This window comes from Euleptes europaea, chromosome 10 (genome assembly GCF_029931775.1).
Source record: "Euleptes europaea isolate rEulEur1 chromosome 10, rEulEur1.hap1, whole genome shotgun sequence".
NCBI lineage: Eukaryota > Metazoa > Chordata > Lepidosauria > Squamata > Sphaerodactylidae > Euleptes > Euleptes europaea.
Window position 1 is genome coordinate 72,788,382 of NC_079321.1, and position 20,236 is coordinate 72,808,617.

A 20,236-nucleotide genomic window follows, 5' to 3' on the forward strand; every position below is an offset into this window, starting at 1 on the left:
AAATGATGTGGGGTGTGTGTGTGCTGAAGCCCCTTCTCCTCTAGGAATGCCAACCCAAACATAGGTACTGAAGTTTTCCCAGAATTACAATTGATTTCCAGACTGCAGAGATCAGTTCCCTTGGAGGAAACGGTAGCTTGGAAGGGCAAACTGTATGGTATATCATAGAGTCTAGGAGAAACAGACATCCTAGGTGTTTTATGCATGGTCGCTTTAACCTCCTTTATTCCCCGTTTCAGCCAGGATCAAATTTTTCAGTATGCACGATATGTCATTCCTTGGAAGCTCAACACTGTTTCAACGCAAAACAAATCCGGCCTTTCCCATTCCTCTTCTGGCCTGAATTAAACTGTTTTTCCTGGCTCATTCCAGAGTCACAGAGCGTGCATACTCCGTTTTTGGGTTGAACTTCCCCACGCCATCATGCCCCACCCTTTTCCAACCCCCTCCTCAAAGCAGCATGCAGGGGAAACACAGAAGATTGGCTTTTCTCACAGTCAATCACAACGCAGTGTATAAAGAGGCGGGGATTCAAGTGCTTCCTGCTACCTTGGAGCTCTTTCTGAGCAAAATAAAGGCTTTTTTTAAACGAGGCTTGGATTTCTCCCCACCCCTTCTTTCAGGTAGCTCCGTTTTTTGTTCTTAAAATGCTTTTTTATTTGGCAATTGGGTTTGGGGGGAAGGAAATCTTCTCTCATGGGGAGCACTGCGAAGTAAGCCAATTACAGAGCAGCATTTAAAGGGGTGAGACTTTATTTGAGCTTGGGAGAGTGTTTTTCTGTATTCATGGTTTGATTAGCACACGGTTTCGTCCCTGATCATTCAAGCCAATGCATACAGTTTCCCCCAGCCCGGGTTACTTTAATGTGCAATGAACCCAGGTCCAAGCAGCGAGATCCAACTCATGCATAAAAGACCCTAGAGTGATCAGAGGTCAGATGCTTTAGGACTTCCTTTTCTCCTGTGGTATACCATAGAGACTCTATAGTATACCACAGTCTAGGAGAAGGTGATTGTAATTTGTAAAGACACTAAAGTTTCGAGGCTGGTTGGGGATTGAGAGAGAGATGGGGCTGCTGTTGGCTGGAGTAGTCCTGTGGATCTTCAGATTGGATTTTTCTCTTTAACACTGAGAAAAAACTAGAGGATTCTGAAATATTTTAAGAACATTACTTGATAGCAGCCAGTTATGCTAGCAAATATTTAGAATCAAAGGGTTAGTATAACATGCAGAACACATGCATACAGGAATCCACAATTGATGTGAGGTGGGAGAAAAAGGTGGGGGAGTGATTTGAGGTGAGATATTTAAATTTAAAACCTGAATTTTGGTGGGACAAAGCAACTTCACATGGAAGAGTTGGAGGAATGGACCTTTGACCTGGATGTGCCTGGACCATAGAGTTGTCAATCTCCAGGTGGGGCCTGGAGATCCCCCGGAATTACAACTTGTCTCCAGACAACAGAATTCAGTTCTCCTGGAGAAAATGGCTGCTTTGGAGGGTGGACTCTACGGCCCTATACTCAGCTGAGGCCCCTGCCCTCCCCAAACCCCACCCTCCCCAGGCTCTACTCCAGAAATTGCCCAACCAGAGTTGGCAACCCTAAGAGTGCCATCTCAGGATGTGAGATTACTTACAGATGTTGCAGTTTTGCAAGTAATTTTGAGTGCAGGCTGAAGACTCTTTCAAGAAGTGAAATCTTTACTTAACTTTGAAGCACACAGAACAGATAAACAAATAGGTACAGAGCAGACTTCTCTCCTGGTCTGCAGCAGATGCAACAAGAACCAAAGGGAAGGAACAAGCAAAACAAAAACTAGAAGAAACTTAGTTACTAGGCAACATCAACCCCTCTCTATCTATTAGATGACTTTACAAGTAAATTAACCTTTTAAGAAGAAGAAGAAGAAGAGTTGGTATTTATATGCCAACTTTCTCTACCACTTAAGGCAAAATCAAACCGGCTTACAATCACCTTCCCTTCCCCTCATTTCTTTTGGTGGTAAATGACATCCTGTGAACAGTCCTTTATTGTTGTCATCAAAAAACTGATTTCAAGAGATGGTCACGGTGCGGAGAAACAAAGCCTCTACTCGGGACAACCTTCAGTTTGAGAACAAGTTTTCGGGGGGGGGGTTGATATCAGAGCCAGCCAAAGTCATGACAAAGGCAGCTCTTGTGAAGGAGATTCCTCATCCACATGGGTGAGGAGTCTTCTTCAAAAGGCCAACGAGTAGCTGCAGAAGTGGTCGGTTTTTAGTCGGAGGGTATATCCCAGAGGGATAAACAACCATTATTCTTTATCCAAATTAATCCACTGAATAGTGATGGATAGATGGTTGTGTGGTTGGAAGGTTTGGTCAGATCAAGTTGGCTTTGATTACATGATCCCTACCTCAAAAGGGCCCCAACTATGGGGCCCTAACAAAACCAGTAAAAGTAAAAGATAGAAAAATGCCAGCTGGGAGGCTCAGATCAGTTTAAAGAGCCCCCGCCCGCCTTCAGGGAATCCCTCTGAAGGCGCGCTGGGGCCGAATTTTCCCCCGAACTCCGGATCCCCCCGAATTACCGGGGATCCGAAGCGGGGGAGTTCGGACTTCGGCACGTACCGAACCCACAAGGGTCAAATTCGGCCGAATCCGAACTGTACCGAATTTTTTTTTTTGACAGCCCTACTTCTCCAACACCACATTTCAGTTGAATCAATTTCCTTCTGATCGGCTTTCTTCTTTTTCTACTTTCACACCTATACATAGTAATGAGGAATATCATAGTATTAATTATCTTGGTCTTGGTCTTCAGCACCACTTCCTTACAGTTAAGGATCTTTTCTAGTTCCTTCAAGTCTCAATCTGTTTTGGATTTCTTGGTTGCAGTCTCCCTTTTGGTTGATGATGGAGCCAAGGAATAGAAATTATTTAACAATTTCAATTTCTTCATTGTCAACCTTAAAGTTGTTTAATTCCTCAGTAGTCATTACTTTTGTCTTCTTGATGTTCAACTGTAATCCTGCTGTGGCACCTCCACCAATACTTGTTTCAAGTCTCACTATTTTCTGCCAGTAACGCGGTGTCATCTGCATATCTCAAATTGTTAATATTTCTTCCACCAATTTTCACACCACCTTCATCAAAATCAAATCCAGCTTTCCATATGATATATTCTGCATATAGAATGAACAAATAGGGAGATAAATATATCTTTGTCTGATAGCTTTGCCAATTTAAAACATTTTGTTTCCCCATAATCTGTCCTAACAGTAGCCTCTTGTCCAGAGTACAGGTGGCACATCAAAACACCAATTTCTTTAAAAACCACCCATAGCTTTTCATGATCCACACAGTCCAAAGCTTTGCCATAACCTATAAAACACAAATGGATTTTCCTCTGAAATTCTCTGGTATGCTCCTTGGAGATATTCAGAAGATGCTGCAAAGCCTGTCAGTTTGCTGGGGCATTTGAGTGTCAGGCATAGCCTGAGAATGCTATGTTGTGGGTGAGCCAGATGGCAGCCAAGGCCAATGTGTTATTCCTTTTCCTAAGTGTTTTGACTCCCTTCGTGGGAACCTCTGGAAGCCGCTCTTGGGAGAGGGGTTACCATGGTACCCTGGGCTATCTGTTTGTTGATTTTCTATTTATGCCATGCACTGTACAATTGATCCTCACTAGTATCCTCTTGATTCTTGGCTTCTGTTACCAGTTGATCTTTCCTAATAAATCAGTTTTCGTAGGATTCCCTGCCTGCTGAGTCTGTTTGTGGGATTATCACAGGACTAGAGCTCACATTAGGATACTAGACTCATATCTTATCCTTTTCCTTGGCTGGAGCCCTGGAGGGTTCGCCAGGATCTTCACTTGCTCGGGTTGGAGCTCAGCCAGTTAGGGCTGTCAATTTGGTTCATCCTGAACCAAAAAACAGCTGAATTCCCCTGCCCACAGGTGCAGTAGGCGGATTTCTTTTCCAAATTCCGTTTTGTGCTGAAACATGTTCCTTGGAAGCAAAACCTACTGGCGGATGCTCTATCCAGGCTTCCCCAATACCCAAGTAAACTCAAGTAGCCCACTGAATCCCTTTTCACCCCAGCTCAACGGGGGCTGCTACCCACCCTGGCAGTACAAACTCGTTCTCAAACCCAAGCCCTACAGCAACCACCTTCCGCGGAGGAGGAAGTGCAGAGTTCGGCCGAGCCGCCCACTCCACTCCCTCCATCAGCGCCAGGGAAGCCTGCTGAGCAGCGCCCAGCCGAGCCACCTGCTCTGCCCCCTCCGCCTGCACCCGAGAAATCTAGGGGCGCTGCTCCCGAGGTGCGGGGAGTGGAGGGGTTATCGGAATCCTTCAGGGAAGCCCTTCTACAAAACTATCAAACAGAACTTTCTTCCCAGACCCTCCCGCCTCAGTTAACCAAGCACGGGGAGTTTTGGTACAAGGATGCTAAACTGTATGTATCAAAAGGCTTACGCAGGGAGGTGTTGGGCCTGGTCCATGGAGCTAAAACCGCGGGGCATTTCGGATTTATCAAAACATTGCATTTATTGCGTAGACAGTTTTAGTGGTAGGGCATGCGTTCGGACGTCGACTCTTTCATCTGCAGTTGTCCAATTTGTGCTTCCGCTAAGCGTTCCCAAGGAAATCTGCTCTTTTGCAGCCCTTAGAAACCCACCCCCCAGGTCCTTGGGAAGTAATTGCAATGGATTTCATGACTGATCTCCCCCTCAGCAGGGGGAAGACTGTACTTTGGGTGGTCACGGATCTATTTTCAAAACAACTCCATCTCATACCTTGCGCAGGTATTCCCTCCGCCCCACGGTTGGTCCGCCTCTTTGTGTCACATGTTTTCAAATATCATTCGTTCCCGCGCAAGGTGCTGAGCGACCGCGAGGGTACCTTTTTGGCTAAGTTTTGGAAAGCCTTTTTGAAATTGGTGGGGGTAGAGCAGGGACTATCAAGTGCTTTCCATCCCCAAACGGATGGTCAAACCGAGCGGGTAAATGCTGTCTTAAGATGTTATTTACGCTGTTATGTCAATTACCATCAGGATGATTGGGTGGACCTACTACCTTTTGCCAAATATGCTTACAATAATGCTGTGCACCAGTCTACAGGGCTCAGCCCTTTTCAAGTTGTGTATGGTAAGGAGTTTGGTCCCATTGGCTATATTGATGTTTCAGGGGAGGAGGGTGGCGCTGATATAGCCGAATGGTCTCATACAATTCAAACGACCTGGCCATGGCTGATTAAAAATCTGGAACGAGCCAAACGTAAATACAAGGCTCAGGCTGACAAACACCGATCTCCGGGGTGGGATTGCAAGGTGGGAGATCTGGTATATCTATCCACCAAGAACCTACGATCCACCCGTTCGTGCGGAAAGCTCAGTGCCAAATATGTGGGTCCCTTTCCCATTTCCAGGATTATCAATGCAGTGACAGTGGAACTCTCCCTGCCCAAATCCCTGCGGAGAGTTCACCCGGTGTTCCACATCAGTCTCCTCAAACGACACGTTGCCTCCCCTCAGTGGCACCCCGAGCCACCTCCTGAGGTGCCTGAAATGGTGGGGGGGGGGGGAAAGCATTTTGAAGTAACTAAAATCCTGGACTCCCGTATCCACCGTGGTACCCTTCAATACTTGGTTCGTTGGAAACATTTCAGTCCTGCTCAGAATGAATGGGTGTGTCCTAACGATGTCTCCGCCCCCCAGCTGGTTCGAGAATTCCACGCCACCTAACCACAGAAACCTGCTTCTGGGGGGTGAAGGGGGCCTTTGGGGGGGGGGGCAGAATGTCAGGCATAGCCTGAGAATGGTATGTTGTGGGTGAGCCAGATGTCAGCCAAGGCCAATGTGTTATTCCTTTTCCTAAGTGTTTTGACTCCCTTCGTGGGAACCTCTGGAAGCCACTCTTGGGAGGGGGGTTACCATGGTACCCTGGGCTATCTGTTTGTTGATTTTCTATTTATGCCATGCACTGTACAATTGATCCTCACTAGTATCCTCTTGATTCTTGGCTTCTGTTACCAGTTGATATTTCCTAATATATCAGCTTTCGTTGGATTCCCTGCCTGCTGAGTCTGTTTATGGGATTATCACGGGACTAGAGCTCACTAGAGGGTTTGATCAGCAAGGATCTTTTAAGGGGAAAGCATGTGGGGCTTGTTATTTATCTTTGGTTTAGCTGAGATATTTTAATTATTATTGTGAGCTGCCTTGAACCAAGAGGAAAGGTGGAATATAAATGTTTTTTAAAAAACAAGCAAACAAAAAACCAAACAAATAAATGTGGGCTAATAAACAGAAGCTTAATCCCAACAGGACGGGAGTGCTACTGGTGGGTGGAAGGTCTGACCCAGGATTTAAGGTGTCACCTTTTTTGGATGGCGTTGCATTCCCCTTGAAGGAAGAGATCCGTAGTCAGGTGCTGCTCTTAGACTCAATCCTACTGCTGGATAAGCAGGTGGCAGCTGTGGTCAAGAATGCCTTTTAACAGATTTGACTGGTTAGCCAGCTGAGGCCTTTCCTGGGAATCACTGTGGTGCATGCCCTGATTACATCTAGATTAGATTACTGCAATGCATTTTATGTTGGGCAGCCCTTGAGAAGTATTCGGAAACTTCAGTTAGTACAGAATGCTACAGCCAGGATGTTGGCTGGAGTGGGTCGTAGGGATCATATCACTCCAGTCTTGGCTCATCTACACTGACTCCCAATTTGCTTAGTGGCATATTTCAAGGTTTCTTGACCTTCAAAGCCCTATATGGTTTGGGACCAGTATACCTGAAGGACCACCTACTCCCCTATGAACCCACCCAACCACTGTGGTCATATTCTGTGTTTCAGGTGCCCCTCCTTCTGAGATTTGGTGGGTGGCAACCCAGGTGAGGGCCTTCTCAACCACGGCACCAAAACTCCGGAACTCTCTCCCCAGGGACATTAGTCTGCCCCCTTCTGTTGTCATCTTCTGCCAGCCGGTTAAGACTTGTTTTGTTTCTTTTGTCATTTCCTCAGTGATCCCTCCCTCCAGTGTGGTGTAGTGGTTAAGAGCAGTGGTTTGGAGCGGTAGACTCTGATCTGGAGAACTGGATTTGATTCCCCACTCCTCCACATGAGCGGCCGACTCTAATCTGGAGAACCGGGTTTGATTCCCCACTCTTCCACATGAGCGTCAGAGGCTATTCTGGTGAACTGGATTTGTTTCCCCACTCCTACACACGAAGCCTGCTGGGTGACCATGGGCAAGTTACAGCTCTGTTAGAGCTCTCTCAGCCTCACCTACCTCACAGGGTGTCTGTTGTGGGGAGGGGAAGGGAAGGTGATTGTAAGACGGTTTGAGTCTCCCTTAAGTGGTAGAGAAAGTTGGCATATAAAATATCAACTATTCTTCTTCTTCTCCTTCCTTCCTTCCTTCCTTCCTTCCTTCCTTCCTTCCTTCCTTCCTTCCTTCCTTCCTTCCTTCCTTCCTTCCTTCCTTCCTTCCTTCCTTCCTTCGCAATATTTGAATTGTTGTTTCTTTGTTTATGTATGTATTTAGCTCTGTTTTTAGTTGTTTTAATGATGTTTTTTGTGTGTATTGGGGTTTGGTTTTAAATGGTTTTAAAATGTGATTTTACTATGTATGTTTTATTTGTTAGCCATCTTGGTGGCCCTTGTGAGGGGAGAAAGGAGGATATAAATTTTGTAATTATATAAAAAAATAAAGAGCCTGACCTCCCTCATCGAGCTGTTGTAAGAATAAAATGCCACAGAGACGGATGATGTAGGCCACTTTGGGTCCCCATGGGGGAGAAAAGCATGGTATAAATTAAGTTAGTAAATAAATATATCAGATTCAAAGTCTTTGCGGTGTCACAGGACTGTTATTTCCCTCTATAACCTTGCTGCACAAACGTGCCCATAGTGACAAACTAATATGCCATTCTTAAGTCTCTAAATACGTGCAACTTATTTTAAGAATGTAAAACCAAAGTAATTAAAAAATAATAATTTTCCTGACTCCAAAAAGAAGTTGAACTAGAAACCTATGAAACAAAACATCAATAAAAGGAAGCCGTATGTCCTAGAAGCACTGCTATGGGTAAAGTGATGCCCTCAGTGTGGTAGTACTTAGGGAAAACACTGCCAGAGAAACTGTACCAATCCAAACTAGGCAGAACCAACTAGCTCTTGATGCTCAGAATAAAAAAGCAACATTTGACAATATAAGAGAATTAGCCTGGGGAAATCAAGTCCTGAATTTTCCAAAACATGTTTCTTCTGCAGAAATGCCCTTGCAAATAACAATTCATGCTGGGAAACACCTGTATGCCTGCTATAAAAGGAGACTGTCTTACCAGTTGTGCAAAATCGGCGCTCTAAGGAACGTTTACAGTGCTTTTGTACTGTAGTTTGTCTTATTGTCTGACTTCTCAATAACTTATTCTAGCTAGTTCTTTTATAATTACACATAATGTATCCGAAAGAGCTTCAACATCTTGATTAGAGGAAGGAAATTAAACTTTCCATATTTTGTCCTTTATAATTCCTTTATAATATGAGAATTTACATCAAATGCTGAGACTCCATATTCATGGCTTCACAGTGCAAAGGGCAGGGCTAAATATCCTGAAATGGTTTTCTTGGTCATCAGATGGAGAAATGACAGAAAGCCATATATCTGAATTACACTGCAAATGTACAAGTAAAGGTCACAGAAATCTAGTGGCATTTGGGAACATATAAGGATGTTTACTGGAGACAACTTCCTTTGACATAAAACAAATGTGTGCATCCAGGCTGCAAAATGTATTAAACATCTTATAAAGATTAGCTAGACAACCTTGTTACTCTGGTAACAAGTCAAAGCATCATTATGTATCACAAAGATATAGTAGTGATTTACTTGTATAAGATGAGAACTGGATGGTGAAAATGGTGACTCTCTTTTTGGCCATTGTTGTTTGGCAACACCATCAAAATGCATACTGAGGGTGGTTGTGGGTTGGCCACAGTAGTATGTGACTACAATTCCCTTGAAAAGCTGCACACACACCCTTTAAGAGTCACTACACACTACAATGGAATAGCTTCTCTATATTTTGGAATTAACTAGCAACATACCCATTATAATTGGTGGCGTAGAGGATCTGTATACTAAAAAGATCCTCTGGAGTAGACCGTGTCCATTACATACAAGGATATATTGTGGTCTGGTGGTTTTCTTCTCAGTGAAGACTGGGACATCCCATGTCAGTTGCCTTATCCTGAATCAGACCATCAGTCCATCAAGGCCAGTATTGTCTACTCAGACTGGCAGCTGCTCTCCAGGGTCTCAGGCAGAGGTCGGGAATGGGCAGGTTTTGACTCTGTCTACTATGATGATGTGAGAGAGCCAGTGTGGTGAAGTGGTTAAGGTGTCAGACTAGAATACGGGAAACCCAGGTTTGAATGACCTCTCGCACCGTGGAAGCTTGCTGGGTGACCTTGGGGCAGTCACACACTCTCAGCCTCGACACTGGCAAGTATTTGGATGGGAGACCTCCAAGGAATACCCGGGTCGTGATGCGGAAGCAGGCAATGGCAAAGCACCTCCAAATGTCTCTTGCCTTGAAAACCCTGTGGGGTTGCCATAAGTCAGCTGTGACTTGACGGCACACAAAAAAAGGATGATGTGAAAGGCAGACACATCCACTTACATGGGAGAAAGTAAAGCTACACTCAGGGGTAAGGGCTGAGCTTGCCCCTGTTCATGATTATTCCCATTTTGTTTAGAGGGGAGGAAAGAAGGTGAATTATTTTGTCTCCTAGAACTGCATAGGTGCAAATGAGACCCAACCCTGCTCATAGCATTATAGTCAGGCAAAGTTACTGCTTGCTTTTGATTTCAGGGTTTTCTGTGCAACCCAGTGGGAACGATTGCAGGCTATTTAAAAAGCACCCAATCCTACTGATTCCTATCTTTCACTTGTGTTGATGGGCATTATGACTTTGAGAACATGTGATTGCATCATGTGTTTGATGTGATGGTGCGCTAGCCAAATTGGTGTGTGCCAGTGTAAAGGTCTCTGTTTCTGCCAAGAAATTAGTACAGTGAAAATGAAGCAGGGAATGAAGAGCAGAGCCCCTTCATCTCTTGTGAGCCCACACTTTTTAGGATTGATTTATTCACGATCTTGTCTATTACATCCTCCTGGGAGTTATTTTATTATTTCGGATTCTCTTTAGACATACATGGGACTCCTTTCCCCCCAGTGAAGGACTACAGTGGCTGACACGGGCCCTCCCACTGATGTGCTGAAGTGAGAGTGAAGCTCCAAGCCATGATGCCTTTCCTGTCCCAGATGGGTTGCCTCTTCAGCCAGCCAGACCTCAGGCACCCATGAAAACCAACAGCAACTCATTCCTACAGCAGTTTGGGGATCTTTGCGCATGCACACACACACACACACAGTGGCGGACAGGGTCTAAAAATATTGTTTGCCAGGAGACAAAGACCTACAACTATAAGTCTATAATTTTTAAGGTAAAGGTGCAAGCACCGGGTCATTCCTGACCCATGGGGCGATGTCACATCCCGACGTTTTCTAGGCAGACTTTGTTCGCAGGGTGGTTTGCCAGTGCCTTCCCCAGTCATCTTCCCTTTACCCCCAGCGAGCTGGGTACTCATTTTACCGACCTCGGAAGGATGGAAGGCTGAGTCAACCTTGAGCCGGCTACCTGAAACCAACTTCCGTTGGGATCGAACTCAGGTCGTGAGCAGAGCTTTTGACTGCAGTACTGCAGCTTTACCACTCTGCGCCACGGGGCTCCTTATTTTTAATTTTTATAAGACACAAATACATTTTTCAAAAAAATACATAAGTGGGGAAAAGGTGCAATTAAAACTTTAGTTGCCTACAGTAACAGCACCGGAACTCCTATTATATTTTCAAACTCCTAAAAGGTCATTAACATTTTTAACGGATTAATGTTTAAGGGGGCCCCACTTCATCGGGGCCCACTTGCCATCGGGCAAGCGGACACCCTGGCCAGCCCACCACTGCACACCCACCCACCCACTTACACACCCACACACACCCACAAAAGCGTAGGAAGGAAGGCCGCGCAGAGGGCGGGGAAGGCCACGCTGGGGGTTTTAGGGCGAAAACGCACGGTCGCTTTAGCCTCCTTTCTTCCCTGTTCCAGCCAGGATTCAGCCAGGGTCGAACGCACATCCGTGCGTTCGATCCTGGCTGAATCCTAGCTGGAACAGGGAAGAAAGGAGGCTAAAGCGACCGTGCGTTTTCGCCCTTAGAGGGCTTTTGTCGCCGGCTTAATGGTGAACATCCAAGGGCGAAAAGGCACGGTCGCTTTATCCTCCTTTCATCCCTGTTTTAGCCAGGATCGAACGCACATTCGGCGCAACGCACGCGTTCGATCCTGGCTGAAACAGGGATGAAAGGAGGCTCAAGCGACCGTGCGTTTTCGCCCGCCAAGAGGAAGACCCAACAAGAGATGGATGGACTCAATAAAGGAAGCCACAGCAGCCTTCAATTTGCAAGGTCTGAGCAAGGCTGTCCAAGAGAGGACATTTGGGAGGACTTTCATTCCTGGGGTCGGAAGCGACTTGACAGCACTTAACACACACACACACACACACACACAAGTCCTCTGCTGGTGGAGAAGCAGGGGCCGAGGGAGGCAAAGGGATGCCGGGGGCCATCCTGGGAAGATCGTCCCTCCTGCTCCCCCCCTCCCCAAATCAGAAGGGGGGGAGGAGCCGGCGCCGGGTACAGGGGACCTTTCCCTTTCATCCCTGTTTTAGCCAGGATCGAACTCGCATTCGCTGAAACGCCTGGTTCGATCCTGGCTGGATCCTGGCTGAAACAGGGATGAAAGGAGGCTCAAGCGACCGTGCGTTTTCGCCCGCCAAGAGGAAGACCCAACAAGAGATGGATGGACTCAATAAAGGAAGCCACAGGAGCCTTCAATTTGCCAGATCTGAGCAAGGCTGTCCAAGAGAGGACATTTGGGAGGACTTTCATTCATGGGGTCGCCGTGAGTCGGAAGCGACTTGACGGCACTTCACACACACACACACACACACACACACACACACACACACACACACACACACACACACACACACACGCAAGTCCTCTGCTGGTGGAGAAGCAGGGGCCGAGGGAGGCAAAGGGATGGCGGGGGCCATCCTGGGAAGATCGTCCCTCCTGCTCCCCTCCCGCGCCCTTCCTTCGGCTCCCCCCCTCCCCAAATCAAAAGGGGGGGGAGGAGGAGCCGGCGCCGGGTCCTCACAATGGGCGGGGGAGCTTTGATCTGCTTGATTGACGTCAACCTGCTGGAAGCAGCCGGCGGAGCATCGGCGGCACAAGTCGGCGGCTGCTGGGGCGGCAGCACAAAGGCGGCGGCGCTGGATGGATGCGGGGAGGTGCCGCATTGCCTGGGGCGCCTCTCGCCCGCTCGGCTGGTAGGATCGACTGGGTTCTCCTCCTCTCCCACCGACCCACCCACCCCGGATGCTTTTCCTTCTGGCGGATTGCGGGGGTGGGCGTCTGCAGAACGGCTGAAGCCCCCCTTCCCTCGGAGCGGGGGAGAGAAGCAGGTGGGAGAAGACGGGAGGGACCGGCGACGGGCTGGCTGGTCGGCGCTGAGATCCCTGGTAGGAGGGGCGGAGGGGCGATCCGACCCGAGGTCCATGGGCTGAAAGGGAAGGCTGTCAGCCAGATCCCCCCCCCCAATAAATAAATAAATAAATAAATAATAATAATAAAAAGCAACCCCGCTGCATGCTTCTTGAACCCTGGCATGCATTGACTTCCAAACGTCAGTGCATGCTTCTTGAACCCTGGCATGCATTGACTTCCAAAAAGCCCCTTGGGCTTTGAGCTACCCTTTCATTTACTGATCTCTCTCCCCTCTAGCTGTTGCAGTAGGGTGAGATCACTGCTTTACCGGAGAGCGGTGGGGGAGATATGAAAGATCCAAATTAAAGCCGCTACCGATCAGCATCGGCCCCGATCTAAGGGAGAGTCCCAGTTGGGCGGTGGGGCCTTAGCTCTCTGCCTTGGTGGGGCTTCATGGCACCTGCTGATCAAAGCGTTTGATTACCCAGCTAAAATGCCTACTTAATGGGGCAGGTGGGAATCTCATTGCTGGAGGGGATTATAAGACTACCATCTATTCGGGGCCCTGCAGAGCCTTTACCTGTCAATCAGCAGACAATTGCAGCAGAAGGATAGCAGTTGGGTGCATTTATACGCTGGCTCTAGTTTTACTGCAGCTTCGAGCCATTGAGGAGTGCTGGAAGGGGGAGCAATTTTTTTTTGGGGGGGGGAGAAACAGAAGCTTGGGGGCGGGGGTAACTGCGCATGGATCCAAGTGAACATTTGTCATGGCAAGTGCAAGCAAGAATTGAAGGTGTTCTTGAGATCAAAAGGCATCAAGCAATTTTACTGGAGAGATTCATGCTGTAAGGCAAAGGAGCACTGAACTCACTGAATTATGGAAAGAGAAGGATCCCTTTAAAAAGAAAGGATCGGCACACCAGAGATTGTGGTACATTTGGGGCTTATATCCTTTCTTGCTTCTAAGAGAAGTGGAGGAAGCGACATTGGACACACTGGCACAATGACTCATTTGCAGGCAGGTCTGTCCCCAGAGACCCTGGAGAAAGCCCGGCTGGAATTGAATGAGAACCCAGACACCCTGCATCAGGACATCCAGGAGGTACGGGACATGGTGATCACCAGGCCAGACATTGGCTTCCTCCGCACAGATGACGCCTTCATTCTTCGCTTCCTTCGAGCCAGAAAGTTCCACCATTTTGAAGCATTTCGCTTGTTGGCCCAATATTTTGAGTATCGGCAGCAGAACTTGGATATGTTCAAGAGCTTCAAAGCCACTGACCCAGGCATCAAGCAGGCATTAAAAGACGGCTTCCCAGGAGGGCTGGCCAACCTTGACCATTATGGCAGGAAGATCCTGGTGCTCTTTGCTGCCAACTGGGACCAAAGCAGGTAAAAGCAGATTTGAAGTTCTAACCTGTTGTGGGAAGCTGGGGTAGGTTGAGATATGCCTGCAAATTTATCTCCACACTGCTATCTGTATGTTTCACATTGTAAGTAAGTAACTGAAGTCTTGTTGGGTCCTGATGATGAAATTATAATGATGATGATATTGCATTCCCTACCAGCAAAATGCCTGTCTGCTTCTCACTTGTGTGTGTAGAAAATTGTAATTCTGATGACACATCTAATCTAATTTAATCCAAGGGTCTCCTAGTGGAGGATTAGACAGATGTTCTTGAATTCCTTTCCAAATTTACATCTCAGTGGTAGGGAACATACATAGATTTGTAGCTTTACTTGGTCTTCTTAGGCCATAAAATGATGTAGCATAGAACAATCAGTACAACAGACTCTCCCTTGCATCCTTCACATTTCCTTAATTTCTATAACAGTCTCAATTACTGCTTAAAGGAAAGTCGATTACCAACACACAATTGAAGGTCTACGTTAAAGTCTGATTTACCGGGCAGAACAACAGTGCCTTTGCCAGAGCCCAGGCATTGTTCATTTGTATTGGCATTTATCATCTGGAGCTTTACAACAGTCATGGCACAAACAGTGTGAAACAGATTATGACTTTGGGTAGAACTCATTTGTTTGTCTCCCACTCTTACCGAAGAGTTGCTATGTCCCAGCTCTTACCATCAAGGTAAAGGTTTGAGGGCATGCTGTATTCTTTTCTCATACTTAGAGGACAGCGGTCTTCAGAAGAGATTACAGTAGGAAAGCCACATGTTCAAAGCAGCTATGATGAGATTTCTTGCACCAATGAGGTTTCAGCATCCCAACATTTGTACTAGTCTTTGTCATAAAATAAGACATGTTAACCCAAATCTGCAAAGGAAGGAGAAGTATGGACACTAAGAGGGGCTGTGACAGGGTTTTCTAAGCAGTGTTGATTTCAAAGTCCATTGATTTCAGTGGATTTAGAAGGGTGTAGCTCTGGATGGCCCAGGCTAGCCTGATCTTGTCAGATCTCAGAAGCTAAGTAGGGTCAGTCCTGGTTAGTATTTGGATGGGAGACCACCAAAAGGAAGTCCAAGGTTGCTATACAGAGGAAGGCACTGGCAAACCACCTCTGTTAGTCTCTTGCCTTGAAAACCCCATAAGGGGTTGCGACTTGATGACACTTTACACACACACAGCTCTGCTTAGCATGGCACTGTGCGTTGCCTAAGATTACACAATGGGTTAAAGAAAGTAGCTTTTTGTGTTTCTACAAGTCAGAACTTATTCTGATATCGCATTGTCAGCTCAGGGAAAATGTGTGGAAAATTCAATCTACAAATCCATTTGATGACTTTAAACCAGCTCAGATGTTACTTTTGTGGTTTGGTTGGTACTTTCCTGTGGTCATCTCCCACATTGTATCAGCAATGCCTGTGGGCCCACAGCCTGTGATCACATGGATGCTTCTCCACATAGTATTCTGCCTTCATTGGGGTGCATTGAGGTGGGTGTGGGAAATGCTCGCCTGAAGCAGAACTTCAGATGTTACAAATGCAGCATGGGAACCAACCACAGTAGGGCAAAAGTACACAATGGCAAAATGTTGCCACAGAGGTAACATTTGAAAAAGACCTTTCCTGGTGCAGCTGAAGACAATGGGTAAAGTGATGTATGCTGACTGTTTAAGTACTGTGGCAAAATAGTACTGACTCCATGGGTCAATGTATCCTGTACATGTGGTTCAGAACTCTTATAGGTACCTTGAAAAGAAAGCACATTATCTCAAACGCCTGAACTGATGACTCCTGCCCATGTATTTATTATTATAATAGGAGCTTTCACAGAGTAAAGCCCAAGTTATAATGATGCAATAAAAACACAGTTAAATTATAAACAAGTGCAGAGCAGAGGCAGAGCCTATCTCACAGCAAGGAACTGAATATTCAGCGGAGAGCTCAACTGAGTCTCTGTAGTGTGCAGATTGCATGGATTTGTCATGGTTCCTTGTCTGGTGGGTATCTGGGGATAGGCAAGGGACCGCCTGGGCTGGCGTGACAGGAATTATGCGACCTGCTGGAGTTGAACATAGATTAGAGAGATTCACCTAATGGTGCACCGCCAGCCTGTATATCCAGTATGCATGTGTAATTGTCAGTAAGTTCATAAAGTATTGAGAAGGTGATGATTATAAAATAAATGAGAGCCATGGTATATGCAATTTACTCCCTGCACTATTAGCTTGTAATTTACATAACTCCAATTAGTATCGAGCCCAATTAAACAAAATTAAAAATTGGGTGTGTAAAAAATACTTGTCCTAGTGCTAAACATTAATCTCACAAGTTGATTGGGGTAAAATATATCTGATAGCTAGCATGGAAATAGCTACCGTGAGTTCATGTGACTAACAGCTTCATGACAGACTGAAATTCAGAGATGATGCTTCTCCCATCACTGGATCCCAGTACTCGGGGGGAAGGCACAGGATCCCTGCTAGGAAAAAAGTGGCGATGCTACATGGGCAAGACCAAAAATAGAAATCCATGAATAACAAGGCGTAAGAAGACTCTTTCTGGAAAGTCAAAGTGGGGAAGTATCATAACTCAGTGGTAGAACACACACACATATATATAGAATGTCGCATGTTGAATCCCCAGGTTCTCAGGTACTAATACTGGAAAATCCTTGGTGAACCACCACCAGTTGAAGTAGTCTGATGGGGTAAAAGGACCAATGCTCAGTTCAGGCCACACTGCTTGTGATATGGTAAATCCTTGAATGGATCACTGGATGTTTTCCTTATCCTTAAAAAGCTGCTGTTCTGTGTGTGAGTGAGAGAGAAAGTGAGAGAGATTGAGATTCAAACCAAGGCCGTGCTTCTGGGGAGGAGAGTTTTTAAATTCTTCCTTAGCATTCCCTTGACAGAAATTTACCCCCTCCCAAGATTTGATATGTGGTGGTGGTGGTGGTGGGGAGAAGACAAGCACCCATACTGTACCTGTTTTTCCCCCTACTAGGGCTAATGGCAGCTTCAGGGGAGCAATTTCTTTGGGGGAAATAATGCATGAGTAGAGAAAAAACTAACACTCTTCCCCCTTATCATGCCTCTAATCCACCCCCTGGCTAATTAAAACAATTAATGATCTGATCATGGATATGCAGTTTAGGTCTCTCTATAACGTAGCTACAGCATATGAAACTGTAGCTATCTTCTGATGAGAGCCAAACCACAGGTTACATGAAAGGCCCATGATCAGATCTCTCAATAACATAGGTTCAAGTGCCATGATGAATAGCCACCATGATAGAACAGAACAGCAACTGTTCTTTTACTAGGGTTATATTAAAGTGCTTGATAACTGTGCGGAGAGGGCTGTAGAAGTGGATCCGTTATAGTATCTCAGCACAAAAACACAAAAACCTCTGTGACACCTTATGGTTTTATGAGTTTTCACAGTCTCATTCATCAAATGCATGAAGTGAAGAGACTAGGAGGACTGAAGCATAGCAGGTGATAAACCACATGAACCTGAAACACAGTATGTTTGAACTCTTTGTTCAAGACATTTCACGTATCCATAGCCACAAATCTACCCACATAATCCAGATTACAGTATGTTTCAAGTGGGTATGTAATGTCAGATGCCTAGAGAGCACAGATAGCTCCCAGCCATACTTCCCAGAAAAAGCCAATAGCCATTCTAATCCTGAGTGTATAAACCCAATATTTTTCATCAAATTAACTCAAATTTGGAGCCCATTCTGAGACCAGAATACATTCTGCAAATACTGCATGTTTTGTAAATAATGTGCATCAGTTTAGTTTGGGAAATTAATTCTGCTCCTGCTAGACATGGGGTGGGAAAAGAGCCTATGCAGGACACATTGGACCACTAACAGTGCAATCCTGCATTGAGTTACATGCTAGGGTGTAATGGGTTTAAACCTAATGGGTTTAGAAGTGTACAACTCTGTTTAGGATTGTACTGTCAGTTGTTCTCAGGATACTGAATGTGGTATGTTACACCAGTTCTGGGCCTATTCTGCACTTGTTTAGAATAATGGAATACATAGCTCTGAAGGTGAAGTAAAATCTATCAGTTCAGTTTTCCCAAAAGTAAATTTTAGTTGGGTAGAAGTGCACCATTTAGGTTGGTGCAGCCACAAGAAAGTGTAGTCCTGTACCCTTGTGGTTAGGCTGTGAAGACCTGAGTTCAAATCCCCCCTTTACCTCAAACACCACTGGGTAATCTTAGACCAGTTTCAACTTAATGTACATCACAGGTTGTTGTGAGGATATATGTGGGGGAGGAGAGGAATAAATACTGTCCTGCATTTCTTGGAGGAAGATTAAATAAAAAAATAATCAGTATTATGGAGGTTACATTACACCAGTGTAAGTAATTCAGTCTGAATTTCCCTTTAAATCTGTACTGAGAATTGGAATCAACATGAACAAACATTGCTTGCTGCATGCATGGGCTATAAATGCTTTCTAGTTGGGTAACGGTGTCTTTATAAAATCATTTTAGAAATGGGATAAAGCAAGGGTTTTGTTGCGGCACGCATAAAGAGGAAGCACTAGGCACAGTTAAATTAATCATGAATCCTAGATTGTCTGTAGAAATTAGTTATACACTACTGAGTATGTAAATGTGACCCATGAGAGACCATATGAAAATGAATTTTGATGGAAGTCAATTGGATATAAAATAGGTGTTATCTATATCAATGCAAAATTGGTACTTGTTATCATGATTCTTAAGGCTTTTCTGGGTATCTTCTACTTTTCCTCTGAGAAAACTAGAGGATAGTGATGTTGGGTTAGAGAAGAAGATACCTAAACTGTAAGAATGAGGTTTTCTCTTATGGATCCTCCAAGTTTGTGTCTATGGACCTCACACTGGGAGCCACACATAATGCCACACAAGTCAAACTGAATACTCCTTACTCTGAACCATGTGAAAGTTATTGACAGAGGAAAAGCATCAAAGGGAGGACAGCCATGCTTCCACTTCAATAGATGTTATTTTAACTTGCAGTACCTTAGAGATTTAGGATATTAAAAACCTAAATGTATTTGATGGGTGATATTTGAGAGCCAGTGTGGTGTAGTGGTTAAGGTGTTGGACTAGGAACTGGGATACCCAGGTTTAAATCCTCACTCACATCATGGAAGTTTGGTGGGTGACCTTGGGCCAGTCACACACTCTAACCCCTGGCTAGTATTTGGATGGGAGACCTCCAAGGAAAACCAGGGTCATGACGCGGAGGCAGGCAATGGCAAACTACCTCCTGATGTCTCTTGCTTTGAAAACTCTGTGGGGTCGCCTTAAGTTAGCTGCCACTTGATGGCAAAAACGTATACATTTAGCTGTATTCATAGGGCTGACGTGGAGATCCTGCAAACCTTGATTAGATCCAAAACAAATTTTAGAAAACAATTCACAGTGAATTTGTTTGAAAGAGTTGGGTATATGTTATCCTAATTCAGTTTTTCAACAAGTCACTTTACAAATGCTTCTGGATTTAAGAAGGAAAATACATGAAAACACTGCATTGGTATATTGTTAATTGTCATTGTTTTTGAAGAAAGCAACAGTGTGGTCACACTTGAAAGACTAACATTTAATTCAGTTAGGGGTGTCAGCCTCCAGGTGGGAATTACAGCTCATCTCCAGACTACAGAGATCAGTTTCCTTGGATGCTTTGGATGGTGGACTTTATAACATTGTATCCCACTGAAATCTCTGTCCGACCTAGACTCCACCCCCAAATCTCCAGGAGTTCCCCAACATGGACCCAGCTACCCCTAATTTCAATATGCACTTTCAATATGCACTTTGTCAGATAGATATGAGATGGGAAACTGTATTGGGGAATTTTATGGGGAAGGTTGGGGGTTCCTTTCTACATGAACGCCTCCCTTTTCCACTTATACCATGAAAGGCTTATTGTGTAATTTACCCCAAATCTTGACTCCCCCATCTGCCCCATAAAATCCTCCAGTGCTGTTTCCATTACAGATCTATCTGATAAAGTGGGCTGTTGCCCATAAAAGCTCATATTGAAATAAATGTTGTTCTTTAAGGTGCCACTAGATTTTTGTTTTATTTTGCTTTGACACAGCTACCCCTTTGCAATTCAAAAAATTCAGTAGGATTTGTGTTTTTCAGAGCAAATTTCCAAAAGAATTGTTTGGAATTTTTTTTTAAATTGGGAATTTTAGTTAATTTTTAATTTATGCCAA

General features: G+C 45.2%; 1 protein-coding gene across 1 annotated transcript in view; it reads left to right on the top strand.

Annotated features, from left to right (window-relative positions):
- Positions 1 to 13,553: 13,553 nt before the first annotated feature.
- Positions 13,554 to 20,236, top strand: part of CLVS2 (clavesin 2) — a 69,969-nt gene continuing 63,286 nt past the window's right edge. Inside the window, exon 1 of the mRNA XM_056856688.1 lies at positions 13,554 to 13,986. Coding sequence (XP_056712666.1) covers positions 13,598 to 13,986 — 389 coding nt within the window. The 5' untranslated portion in view covers positions 13,554 to 13,597. The remainder of the gene's footprint in view (positions 13,987 to 20,236) is intronic.